At 36.8% G+C, this 14223-nt stretch overlaps 1 protein-coding gene across 2 annotated transcripts in view; it reads right to left on the reverse strand.

Moving 5' to 3' along the window:
• LOC126272998 (endoplasmic reticulum metallopeptidase 1-like) overlaps nucleotides 1-14223 on the reverse strand; it is a 264375-nt gene that overhangs the window by 97332 nt on the left and 152820 nt on the right. For both annotated transcript variants that reach the window (XM_049976357.1, XM_049976355.1), the window contains exons 8-9: nucleotides 12468-12648; nucleotides 160-344 (exon numbers count right to left, since the gene is read on the reverse strand). In XM_049976357.1, the coding sequence (XP_049832314.1) occupies nucleotides 160-344; nucleotides 12468-12648 (366 nt within the window). The remainder of the gene's footprint in view (nucleotides 1-159; nucleotides 345-12467; nucleotides 12649-14223) is intronic.

Consider the following 14223-nt stretch of genomic DNA (forward strand, 5'->3'; position numbering starts at 1 on the left):
CGCACACACATACAAAATGCTTAATTTAAATACTATTACTTTTGAACCTCGCAATGTGTTCCACACAAAGGCAGAGAAAACAAAATCTGATTAGAATTATTTTAAAAAATCATAATTTACTATGACTTTTGTACATGTAAATTAAAAAGTTTAACATACCAAATAACTTGTAGCTAGTATGCACATTAAAAAGGATATTCCTCCAATAAATATTTCAGGATTTTTGTCTGGTCCAATTCTTCCAGTTATGGGAATGAATAACTCAAACACAAGCACTGTGTACCATAAAACCAAAAATGTCGGGAATGCAAGACTTGCAATCAATGACATCAGCCACACTGACACTGCAAAAAAATAAAGAAACTGTTATAACAGCAAACATTTTTGAAATAGTCTCTACGTCAAATGCACACTGTGTTGTCAAATAGTTCATCATTGATCTTCAAAAGTAAAATGAGGCTCAATAAAGTAAGGTTTAATATAGGAAAAAGAACAGAGAGAGAGAGAGAGAGAGAGAGAGAGAGAGAGAGAGAGAGAGAGAGAGAGACTAGGAAGTCATTTCAAAAGTAAAATTGTGTACTATGAAACAAAAGTATCAGAAAGAGCAAACAAGAATTAGTACAACCAGAAACATTCTGAGATGTATAAATAAAGGTCATTACTCATTTGATAGAACAGAAATGATATGACAAAACACTTCCAATCCCAAGCCATCAATGGAAACATAGTCATTACACACACATCAAAAGGATAGTTGCCATATAGAGAAGATGTTGAGTCCCAGACAGGCACAATTAAAAAAAAAAACTGCAAAACACATGAGTCTGACCCCAGCAATCAAAGACAGTGGTCATGTGCATGTGAATTGTGCTTGCATCAATACTTGTGTATTGTCAATTTTAGAAGAATGGCTTTTGGCCAAAAACTCATGTCTTCTTTTCGTGGCTGTCTGCGGCTCAACATCTGCTCTATATCGTGAGTAGCAATCTATCCTTTCATGATATTATGCAAATGGACAGATGAAAAAATCTACTCACCAAGCAGTGACAAGGGAATACGCACACAAAAGGAGTTAACTTTTACGATATTTTAGTAATAATCTCGTGCATGAGTTAATAAGAGTGAAAAGATGTTTTAGTAGTAATCTCTGTCTTGCATATTACGCTGGTTTCCATCTGTAAGATCACAGGTTTTTCAAATCTCGTTTGGTGCAGTCCCCTTCTCATCTCATCTGGTAAACTTCCCCTGCCCGGGAGTCCGGGTGACTTTTCTAAACTGTAACACTTTCCCTAAGTCTCTCCAGTCCTTTTCCTCCATCCCTCTTCCTTCCCCTTCAGCTCTTTCATAAGAAGAAGGAGCATCTGGCTCCAAAAGCTTGTAAAAGTTAAATATGTGTGTGTGTGTGTGTGTGTGTGTGTGTGTTCCCCTGCCACTGCTTGGTGAGTGGATTTTTTTAACTGTTCATTTACATTATATTATCAATAATTGATTCTTTTCATAATATTGTTGTTATTCCATCCTGGATTTTCAGTTGCTTACTTTTTCAAAATATTCATAAAAATATTAATTAATCAGTAGGAGAAAACAATAGCTATTTAGTGTAAGTGAAGAAGCAACAGTGTTTTCCTCCAAAGCAATAGCTTTCCTGTACAATTTTTAGGTTGCATTTAACTAACATAATTGCAAATAGTATTTACAAATACAGTGATATATTATTGTCAAGACAATGAACAGATTTGACTTCTAAGAGCTGCTACAATTCTGTTAAAGTATACCTTGACTCATTTCATCAATATGAAATGTGATTTATTCGTCTCGTAAATGTGATTTATCATCTTGTAACATACAATTCTCAAATCATTTGGTTTTATTTATAGGAGGCATGCCAAGTTTTATGATGAGAATAATTTTTATATTAAATACGAAAGTTTATATTATTTTACATATATTTCTGGGATACAGCTTAATAAATATTTATTACAGTTTTCTGAACACAAAAAATAAAATTTACAGTTCACTTTTTCAAACAGTGAAACTGTTGTCAATAAATTCTTCAACAGAATAATAGCACTTCTCCACTAGAAGGGTGAATAGTAATCTTTTCAGTGAATAACACTCCCCATTAATTACATTACTGCCTTATATTTTATTATAAATTTTCAATTTCATATGCTTTGTTGTTTGTGCATAGCATTTTAAACAGTGTGTCAGAAGTTATAAATCCTTCTAATGACAATTGCTGTAGTTGCAATGGAAAGTGTATGTTACTTTTTCTACAAGAAAATCAACACCTCATATATGTAAAGGGAAGGGATGAATAGTATTTTTAAATTTTTAACAGTAGTTTCCCCTTAGTGATAGGCTCTACATTAATTGAAAAATTCAGGGTAAATTAATGTAATAAGATGTTATGAAACAAGTCACATCAGACATTTTGTGGTTCCAATGTTTAAAACTAACAATTGTAAGTGCATATTGAGAAATGCTACTTCTCCAAAATAGTACTCAATTTAAAATTCTGTGAATTTCATGAAAAAATATTCCACAATGATGGTAACCAGAATAAAACGAGTTGTACGGAGGATGACAAGTATGACTGCAAAATGAAATATAGTTAGATTGAAACTATGTCTAACAAACATTGTCTTTAATTGGAAATATTTCTTCTTACTCATAAGTTATAACCAAGGACATTACATTATTTATTATATTTCAATGCAAAATTTTTCCAGCTATGTCAAAAAATCAAGACAGGGACAGGGCACTGGTTACACACAGATGGTCACATCTCTTAATGTTCCCTTGTTCGTCTGTTTGTAGCATATTCATCCCCAACCAAATATATTCCAACAGCCTTGATTAAATTTGCAACTGCTAAATGAGCATTGTAAATATTGTAAGAAAGGGAGGACTGTTACAAGTGGTGTGTACCTGTATTTAAAGTGCTAAACTCTAAGTGTACTTCAGCTGAAGCTTCAAATATCTGTCAACTTCAGGGGTACTTTGGATTTGGTAATATTAATTGCATCATATGAAGTGGTTACTTCTGCTTTATAATTGGGACTGTTCTTAAACCTACATAAAATACCAACAGCTAAATGTAATGTAGATTCCTCATACTGCTTAAATATGTGCTCATGTGAAACCGAATTGCAGACTGATCTTCCAATTGCTCTGACTGTTTCAAACACAGTATAAATAATAGCTCCATTTTTGGTGTATCTTCAGTTCCTCTTTTTACACATTCTGGTATTCACCTTTTTTCCAGCTTGACTGAATTACTAACATGAAAGTTGTTCTTATCATGGTGGTCCATCTGAAGACTAGTTTGACACAGCTCTTCACACTAGTCTATTCTGTGCAAATCTCTTCATCTCCGCATAACTATGCAACCCACTTCCTCCTGAATATGCTTGCTGTACTCAAGTCTTCATCTCCCTCTGCAGTGCTTACCTCCCACAGTTCTCTCTAATACCATATTAAGTACTGCTTGATGCCTCACAATGTGTATATCAAGCAACAGCTTCTGTTAGTCCAGTTGTGATACAAATTGTTTTTTTCCAACTTGATTCAGTGCCTTTTCTTCATTTTCTGATCTATCTATCCAATCTTCCATATTCTCCCACAACAACACATTTCAATAATCTTCTATTGTCTCTGTGACAAAGCAAGCCGGAATATTTTGACTTCTCATCTTGTTTTGCCATCTACCTCCTTAAAATACATTTTTTCACTTTTAACTAATTACCATTAACATACATAAGTATAATCTGCATTTTGAGGAAGGTTGGCCCTCAGTTTTAAAGAATATAACATCAGATCTAATTTTGTGATTAGTTTTATGTATGTAATTTTTCTAATTTATTTTGACTATTCCTAGTTAATATCTTTTGTTATAGGGTGAAATCAGTAACTGTTTCATAACTTAAATTCCATTGTTGATGTATAAACAAATATCAGTTCAGTACTAATCATAAACATTTGGGGGAACAACTAATAGTATTCTTAAAGGATGTATTTGGCTCTAATTGAAAAGATGTTAGCAAAGCCAGCCCTTCATTACTTCCAAAGTAATTAATAGTTTTGTCAAAAGTACTGTTTGCATAACAATATCTGTTCATTTCATCATTTAAACAAATAATTCAGACTAACTTATACTGCATAGTCAATCAATAATTATGGATTTAGAAAATAAGTTGTCTCAGAAAGTTAGAGAATCGATTGTACCTGCCCCTAGGGGTAATATTAGGGATTTCTTGAATTTGTTGACAAAGTGGAGGGGGTGAAGCCCTCAGTGGCAGATCATTGGAGGCATTTTGATGACAATAATCAATCAAGGAGAGAATTTCAGGTAAATAGGATGAACAGGACTAATTACAGTAGATATTCAAGGAATGGTTGGGTGGTGGATAACCAGAATGGGCATGGAAATGATGGAAGAAATTCAAGTAAAAGAAATGGAGGAGGTGACTTTAATTCTGGATCAAACCATTTAAAGTAGATAATGCCTAAGTTTTGGCTTGCACTCCAGCAGGTAGTGATGAAGAGCCACTTGTATCTAAATGTGATGAAACCACAGGTAAGGGCAATGAAAATTATTGTAGTAAGATGAGTGCAATTTCTAATTCTAGTGAGATGTTGAATGATGGCGTGGGTAGCAATGTTTATCCCATAAAAGGAGATGAGGAACTTATTATAATGAAATCAAGTGATGAAACAGAGTGTGTTGCTGTTGCTCAGGATATCCAAAGTGTCAAAATGTATGTTAAATTTTCAAGAGAATATAAGGAAGTCAGGTGTTTTGCTTTGTGGTCTAACACTGAAAACAAGGATCAAGTAATTAGCCAAATATTTGAGGACAGTGAAAGTGACAGTGGGTCTAATTCTGGCAGTAGTGGTAATGATAGCAGTGACAAATCCAGTAGTGATGAGGATGAGGTATTTGAGTTTATAATTGATAATGATGGCCACGTGGTAAGTAAAGAAAGAATAAAGGAGGATAATATTAGGCCTAATGAAGAGTAAGAGTGTGAGAGTTGTAGTGAGGACAAAGACCATGCTACCTGTCATTTGACTGTGTGTGATAACCATTATGGTATGCAGGATGATAAGTTTTTCCAGGGAAATGATTAATGAGGATTTGTTGTATGAAGAAGATCATATGGTAAGTAAAAAGGAAGTGAGGCACCCTGTAATAACAGCAAGGGTACAAGGGATACATGTTAAGTGTTTACTGGACAGTGGAAGTGACGTGAATGGCATTTCACAGGCATTTTTTTTTTACTCTATTAAGAACACAGAGGGTATAGTAGTAATGCATGTTTCTGGAATAAAAATTACACTAAACAACAAATTTGAAGTGAAAGTATGTAAATTGCATGATTTTGAGTTAGTTATTTTTATTTCAGTATAAAATGATACAAAATTATCTTCATAAATATTTAGCTCTAGTTTTTTTTTTTTTTTTAAAGTAGTTCTTTTTAAAAAGTAATCTACATTTTTGTGTAAATAAGTGATTAACTAAATATGCATTCATGTTCCAAGCTTCAACATAACAAATTTTAAGTGGATAATTACTTGAATTATCTAATGTTTTATCCATTGATAAATTTCAGTGCCATTCTGGACATGCAAAAGTAAAATATTAAGAAAAAATTAAGATAATATTAAATGAATGAACTTCCCCCCATGAACCATGGACCTTGCCGTTGGTGGGGAGGCTTGCGTGCCTCAGCGATACAGATGGCCATACCGTAGGTGCAACCACAACGGAAGGGTATCTGTTGAGAGGCCAGACAAACGTGTGGTTCCTGAAGAGGGGCAGCAGCCTTTTCAGTAGTTGCAGGGGCAACAGTCTGGATGATTGACTGATCTGGCCTTGCAACATTAACCAAAACGGCCTTGCTGTGCTGGTACTGCGAACGGCTGAAAGCAACGGGAAACTACAGCCGTAATTTTTCCCGAGGACATGCAGCTTTACTGTATGATTAAATGATGATGGCATCCTCTTGGGTAAAATATTCCGGAGGTAAAATAGTCCCCCATTCGGATCTCCGGGCGGGGACTACTCAGGAGGATGTCGTTATCAGGAGAAAGAAAACTGGCGTTCTACGGATCGGAGCGTGGAATGTCAGATCCCTTAATCGGGCAGGTAGGTTAGAAAATTTAAAAAGGGAAATGGATAGGTTGAAGTTAGATATAGTGGGAATTAGTGAAGTTCGGTGGCAGGAGGAACAGGACTTCTGGTCAGGTGACTGCAGGGTTATAAACACAAGATCAAATAGGGGTAATGCAGGAGTAGGTTTAATAATGAATAGGAAAATAGGAATGCGGGTAAGCTACTACAAACAGCATAGTGAACGCATTGTTGTGGCCAAGATAGATACGAAGCCCACACCTACTACAGTAGTACAAGTTTATATTCCAACTAGCTCTGCAGATGACGAAGAAATTGAAGAAATGTACGATGAAATAAAAGAAATATTCAGATAGTGAAGGGAGACGAAAATTTAATAGTAAAGGGTGACTGGAATTCGAGTGTAGGAAAAGGGAGAGAAGGAAACATAGTAGGTGAGTATGGACTGGGGCTAAGAAATGAAAGAGGAAGCCGCCTAGTAGAATTTTGCACAGAGCACAACTTAATCATAGCTAACACTTGGTTTAAGAATCATGAAAGAAGGTTGTATACATGGAAGAACCCTGAAGATACTAAAAGGTATCAGATAGATTATATAATGGTAAGACAGAGATTTAGGAACCAGGTTTTAGGTTGTAAGACATTTCCAGGGGCAGATGTGGACTCTGACTACAATCTATTGGTTATGACCTGTAGATTAAAACTGAAGAAACTGCAAAAATGTGGGAAATTAAGGAGATAGGACCTGGATAAACTGAAAGAACCAGAGGTTGTACAGAGTTTCAGGGAGAGCATAAGGGAACAATTGACAGGAATAGGGGAAAGAAATACAGTAGAAGAAGAATGGGTAGCTCTGAGGGATGAAGTAGTGAAGGCAGCAGAGGATAAAGTAGGTACAAAGACGAGGGCTGCTAGAAATCCTTGGGTAACAGAAGAAATATTGAATTTAATTGATGAAAGGAGAAAATATAAAAATGCAGTAAATGAAGCAGGCAAAAAGGAATACAAACGTCTCAAAAATGAGATCGACAGGAAGTGCAAAATGGCTAAACAGGGATGGCTAGAGGACAAATGTAAGGATGTAGAAGCTTATCTCACTAGGGGTAAGATAGATACTGCCTACAGGAAAATTAAAGAGACCTTTGGAGAGAAGAGAACCATGTGTATGAATATCAAGAGCTCAGATGGCAGCCCAGTTCTAAGCAAAGAAGGGAAGGCAGAAAGGTGGAAGGAGTATATAGAAGGTTTATACAAGGGCGATGTACTTGAGGACAATATTATGGAAATGGAAGAAGATGTAGATGAAGACGAAATGGGAGATACGATACTGCGTGAAGAGTTTGACAGAGCACTGAAAGACCTGAGTCGAAACAAGGCCCCCGGAGTAGACAACATTCCATTAGAACTACTGACGGCCTTGGGAGAACTAGTCCTGACAAAACTCTACCAGCTAGTGAGCAAGATGTATGAGACAGGCGAAATACCCTCAGACTTCAAGAAGAATATAATAATTCCAATCCCAAAAAAAAGCAGGTGCTGACAGATGTGAAAATTACCGAACTATCAGTTTAATAAGCCACGGCTGCAAAATACTAACGCGAATTCTTTACAGACGAATGGAAAAACTGGTAGATGCAAACCTCGGGGAGGATCAGTTTGGATTCCGTCGAAATGTTGGAACACTTGAGGCAATACTGACCTTACGACTTATCTTAGAAGAAAGATTAAGAAAAGGCAAACCTACGTTTCTAGCATTTGTAGACTTAGAGAAAGCTTTTGACAATGTTGACTGGAATACTCTCTTTCAAACTCTAAAGGTGGCAGGGGTAAAATACAGGGAGCGAAAGGCTATTTACAATTTGTACAGAAACCAGATGGCAGTTATTAAAGTCGAGGGGCATGAAAGGGAAGCAGTGGTTGGGAAAGGAGTGAGACAGGGTTGTAGCCTCTCCCCGATGTTATTCAATCTGTATATTGAGCAAGCAGTAAAGGAAACAAAAGAAAAATTTGGAGGAGGTATTAAAATTCATGGAGAAGAAGTAAAAACTTTGAGGTTCACCGATGACATTGTAATTCTGTCAGAGACGGCAAAGGATTTGGAAGAGCAGTTGAACGGAATGGACAGTGTCTTGAAAAGAGGATATAAGATGAACATCAACAAAAGCAAAACTAGGATAATGGAGTGTAGTCAAATTAAATCGGGTGATGCTGAGGGAATTAGATTAGGAAATGAGACACTTAAAGTAGTGAAGGAGTTTTGCTATTTAGGAGGTAAAATAACTGATGATGGTCGAAGTAGAGAGGATATAAAATGTAGACTGGCAATGGCAAGAAAAGCGTTTCTGAAGAAGAGAAATTTGTTAACATCGAATATAGATTTATGTATCAGGAAGTCGTTTCTGAAAGTATTTGTTTGGAGTGTAGCCATGTATGGAAGTGAAACATGGACAATAACTAGTTTGGACAAGAAGAGAATAGAAGCTTTTGAAATGTGGTGCAACAGAAGAATGCTGAAGATTAAATGGGTAGATCACATAACTAATGAGGAAGTATTGAATAGGATTGGAGAGAAGAGAAGTTTGTGGCACAACTTGACTAGAAGAAGGGATCGGTTGGTAGGACATGTTTTGAGGCATCAAGGGATCACAAATTTAGCATTGGAGGGCAGCGTGGAGGGTAAAAATCGTAGAGGGAGACCGAGAGATGAGTACACTAAGCAGATTCAGAAGGATGTGGGTTGCAGTAGGTACTGGGAGATGAAGCAGCTTGCACAGGATAGAGTAGCATGGAGAGCTGCATCAAACCAGTCTCAGGACTGAAGACAACAACAACAAATGAATGAAAATACTTTTTAAGTGTACTTTGTACCAGAACTATGTAAAGCACAAAAGAAAATATATAAATTAATTGGTCACAAATGTATATAAAGGATTTAAGAAACTAAATATTTTGCCCCTCCCATGCCAATACATACTAGAATTATTATTCTTTACCAAAATAAGTATCAACAAAATTAGCAAAAGTATGGATTACCACGATTATGACACAAGATCAAAAACCTCTCTAAGAATACTTACCCACTCAACAAAACTGTACAGTGATGGTGTCAAGTGTATGGGAATAAAATTATATAATCATCTTCCAACTTTTATACAAGAAATCCAAGAAATAAATAAATTCAAACAGACAGTGAAGTCTCTTTTAATAAAAGACTGCTTTTATACCATCCAGGAATATTTGGAATCAAAATTGTCTTAGTGCATGATAATGTATCAAAGCTGAATGTTGTTAAGTCAATTTTGTCACATCATGTAACAATTCTCTGTAAAGCCGTAACTTTAAGTAACATAATTTTGTAAGTAATGTAAAATAATCATTCTTCTGTGTTCTTGTTTACTGTTTTAGACTCCTGTAAACTGTATATTTGTATTGACTTATCCCATATCAGTTGTACAAGCCATTGTACTGATTTGATCTATGGGACAAATAATAAATAAATAAATAAATAAATTTCAAATGTTAAATGTCCATATGTACAGTATATACAATTACATATTTTGTTCAGAGATAAATTCAGAAGATGACCGTTTTCAGTTGGCTTGATGTTTATACACATACTCGGGAACATCCCTTATGACAGTCCAGCAGTAATCTGCTAAAATAGTAGGGATCCACATTCCGACATGCATCTTCTCAAATGTGGCAATATCTTGAGGAAATCGCTCCCATGTTCATCGCTTACCACACCACAATCTTTGGGGAAGAAGTCAAGATGACTATGTAAGAAATGCTATTTTCAGTGACATGTTGCAACCAAGTTTTTTATAATATGACAACATGTTATCTACAATCTCCTTGTAATTTATTGTTCGTTTGTTCCCTAAGAACTATAAACAGACTGTCGTAAAACATTTCCATGCATGTTTCTCATCACGTTGTATGTTTCCATCAAAAGTATGGCCTCTAAAAAGCTCTCAAATCTGTGGGCCTACAGAGTTTGCCCCCATCTTTGTTGAATCAATTTAACAAAGTTTTTCATGAGACCCAACTTGATGTGCAAGGGCAGGAGCAGAAACTTTTTAGGGTCTAGTAGAGGTTCACTCTTAATATTCTTCATATCTGGTTGACGAGATTTTCTGGTGGGCCATTCATGTTTACTGTAATGAGATGCACAAGCTCAACTATCCCATTCACAGAAAAAGCAGCAACATTTAGTATACCCTAGCTGCATACCTAATAGCAGTGCAGCCACTTTCCAAGTCACCACAAACCTGCCACTGAGAGTCATAATTGATAGCTTCTAGTAAAATTTTCATGTTTTGGTATGACTCTTTCACATGCACACTATCCCCAACTTGAATAGAAGGAAGCTCATTACCAATGTGTAAAAGCACTGCTTTTAAGCTCAACTTTGATGAATCATTAAAGAGTCTCCACTCATCAGGGTTGTAATTAATTCTGAGAGACTTCATTAGATTATTTATGTCTACGCATATCGCAAGACTATCTTGCATGTTAAAAAAAGGAGTGAATTGTTGCTCTATTCTGTGGTAGAATGAAACATTTTCATTGATTTCCAGAAAATTGTGCTGCTGCAATCTTGATGCTAAAATCTCATCCTTAGCTTTAGAGAGTTCCAAATCTCTAATGAGGTCACTTAACTCATTTTGGGACAATTTTTGTGGATCATCAGTTGGTGATATATTTGGAAGAAACTCTGGATCTTGTGATGTACATGGTTCAGAACATTCAGAATCCCCGTCAGAAGTGATCTCATACTCTGTCAGTGGTTCAGGTATTGGCAATCCTTTCCCATGTAGAACTGGACAGATGGCAGGTGGAATGTTCAGATAGATCACTGTCTGCTTCTTCTTCTTAGATATTCCCTTCTTGATTTGAGGGACCATACGAAAGTACCAGTCACTGACATGGTTAGTTGGATCATGCCAGATGCCAGGTCATAGGTACCAGGCATTGAACACACACACACACACACACACACACACACACACACACACACACATTCTCTCTCTCTCTCTCTCTCTCTCTCTCTCTCTCTCTCTCTCTCTCTGTCTCGCTCTACGCTGCCGTAGCTATGCAAGCCAGTAGGAAAGACCAGTTCCCCCAAGTGACAGATGGTCACACACTACGAATCAGGAGTGTGGGAAAGTGATAAGAATAGACTGAATTGTCCTTGAGCAACAAAAGATAGCAACAAGTCCCGTATCAGATTTGGCACCGAGATGCATAGCTCTTCGAGGAACCTAGCTAACAATGCTGAAGACTTGATCCACACTGATGTTTACACAACAATTCCAGCTACTAACAACTGACCTGCAAAGATTAACAACACAATTAATCTAATGTTACAGATGATTAGCAGACTTAACTGACTAACCAAGAAAGTGCACCCTTGTGCAGGCAGATTCGAAAGAATTTGAATAGCCCACCCCAGTTTAGTAATGCCAGCCAGAAGATATTGAACAGGTATACATCACAACTGCTACATTTCACCTAAAATTTTAGTCTGAAGAGTGTGATGATCTGAACTGTGGAAAGAGAAACAGATTCAGTGCACTGTTTTGTGAATATGACTAGGCTTGAAGCTTATCATCAGATTACAGGATTGTTATTATCATTCATGGGTTCAGACTGGCTATCATGCAAAATAAATAAATGTACAGACACTTTTTCCACATTTTGGCTTGAATTATTAAATGAGGTGTCCTCATGTGTATCGAAACTTCATTGTAGCACAAAACAGCTTTATAAGAGATGAGATAAGCATACTTCCAATCAAGAGCAGTTTACTAGAATTTACCTTTGTGGTTCATTCAACATAGCCTCTCACATGTAGCCTTCTGCAAAGTACAGCTTGTGCGGTTAGTCTGTCATATTGTAATGCATCACAGCAGGAACTACTGCATATTTTAAGAGGGGAAACACTACAACAGGACTGGAGGACTGGGATTTTTCTATACAATCTTTGAAAAGTAACTCCTATAAGCCTTTTTTCCCCCACAGACTGAGTGAGTCTTTCATCTATACAACAACTCTTATAACTAAAGTAGTAAGTAGTAAGTAGTAATGTTGTAAATTGGTTCAATGATCATGTAATACTCAGAACAAAAAATTAAATTAAATGCTCTTTAACACCTTCTGAAATACTATTTGCCTTTCCTGTTACTAACAGAATCCAAAGAGGCTAACATAATTTAAGGTCTATTAACTACTTACGGGGTTCACATTTCTTTAACTGATTGTCAGCTGCAGAATAGCATGATAATTTATTTACAAAAAATTCATTACTTAGCTGGTATATTCAACATACTTCTTTGGTGGTTCTTGCTCATTATAACAACAAGATTGGCAGCTGTGGGAAACAGAACAAAGAGCATGAGCAGAAATGATAGACGCAGTTCGAACATTGAACTCAGCAGCATCAGGAAAGTCCATATGAGCTGCACAAATGTACAATATAATTGTGCTTGGTGTTCACATGCAAGAAGATTCTGAAAAAAAAGAAAGAAAACAAAACTTGAAATGACACTGTCTCAGTCTCTTGCACCACATTTTAAAAACTAACATTTTACAGATACTACGAGGGTTCAGAAATAATTCAAAATCCAGGAAAAAATAAATATTCCTACCAAAAATTACATAGTTTTGCATGGATACTATCAACCATAGGAGTGGTGGATTACAGGTCTCCCTTCAAAGTCATGAAAAATTCTTGATAACAGTTGCATACTACTTTTGGTCATATGTGCAAGTGTTCTGCAGTTTGGCTCCTGAAGCATTTCAAATACTAAAGTTTCTGTTCTCACATACTCCTATATTCCTTCATTATTCCCACAAGAGAGAAAATTCCTTGTACATTGAATTGAGGTAGACTGATCCTCCATGCTTTAGGCATAATCCATATCACTTCAGCAGCGAGGTTACCTTCATAGTCTCTAGTGTTATTAAATTTAGCATATATTCAAGAGTAAGTAAGAAACACACATTTTTTTGTTTTCTCCAAAAACATTCGTGCCCTGAGATACAGGCCTCCAAAGATGACAGACGCGCGAAATTTGGCACGTACTTCGATGCGAGATGCCTTTAATAGGTTCCACAACGAAACATTATCTCGAAATTTGGTAGAAAATCCGAAGAAATTCTGGTCGTATATAAAGTACACAAGCGGCAAGACGCAGTCAATACCTTCGCTGCGCAGTGCCGATGGTACTGTTACCGACGACTGTGCCGCTAAAGAGGAGTTATTGAACGCAGTTTTCCGAAATTCCTTCACCAGGGAAGACGAATGGAATATTCCAGAATTTGAAACACGAACATCTGCTAGCATGAGTTTCTTAGAAGTAGATACCTTAGGGGTTGCGAAGCAACTCAAATCGCTTAATACGGACAAGTCTTCAGGTCCAGATTGTATACCGATTAGGTTCCTTTCAGATTACGCTGATACTATAGCTCCCTACTTAGCACTCATATACAACCGCTCGCTCACCGATAGATCTGTACCTACAGATTGGAAAATTGCGCAGGTCGCACCAGTGTTCAAGAAGGGTAGTAGGAGTAATCCATTTAACTACAGACCTATATCATTGACGTCGGTTTGCAGTAGGGTTTTGGAGCATATACTGTATTCAAACATTATGAATCACCTCGAAGGGAACGATCTATTGACACGTAATCAGCATGGCTTCAGAAAACATCGCTCTTGTGCAACGCAGCTAGCTCTTTATTCGCACGAAGTAATGGCCGCTATCGACAGGGGATCTCAAGTTGATTCCGTATTTCTAGATTTCCGGAAAGCTTTTGACACCGTTCCTCACAAGCGACTTCTAATCAAGCTGCGGAGCTATGGGGTATCGTCTCAGTTGTGCGACTGGATTCGTGATTTCCTGTCAGGAAGGTCGCAGTTCGTAGTAATAGATGGCAAATCATCGAGTAAAACTGAAGTGATATCAGGTGTTCCCCAGGGAAGCGTCCTGGGACCTCTACTGTTCCTGATTTATATAAATGACCTGGGTGACAATCTGAGCAGTTCTCTTAGACCATTCGCAGATGATGCTGTAATTTACCGT

This window comes from Schistocerca gregaria, chromosome 5 (assembly GCF_023897955.1).
Source record: "Schistocerca gregaria isolate iqSchGreg1 chromosome 5, iqSchGreg1.2, whole genome shotgun sequence".
In the NCBI taxonomy this organism is placed as follows: Eukaryota; Metazoa; Arthropoda; class Insecta; order Orthoptera; family Acrididae; genus Schistocerca; species Schistocerca gregaria.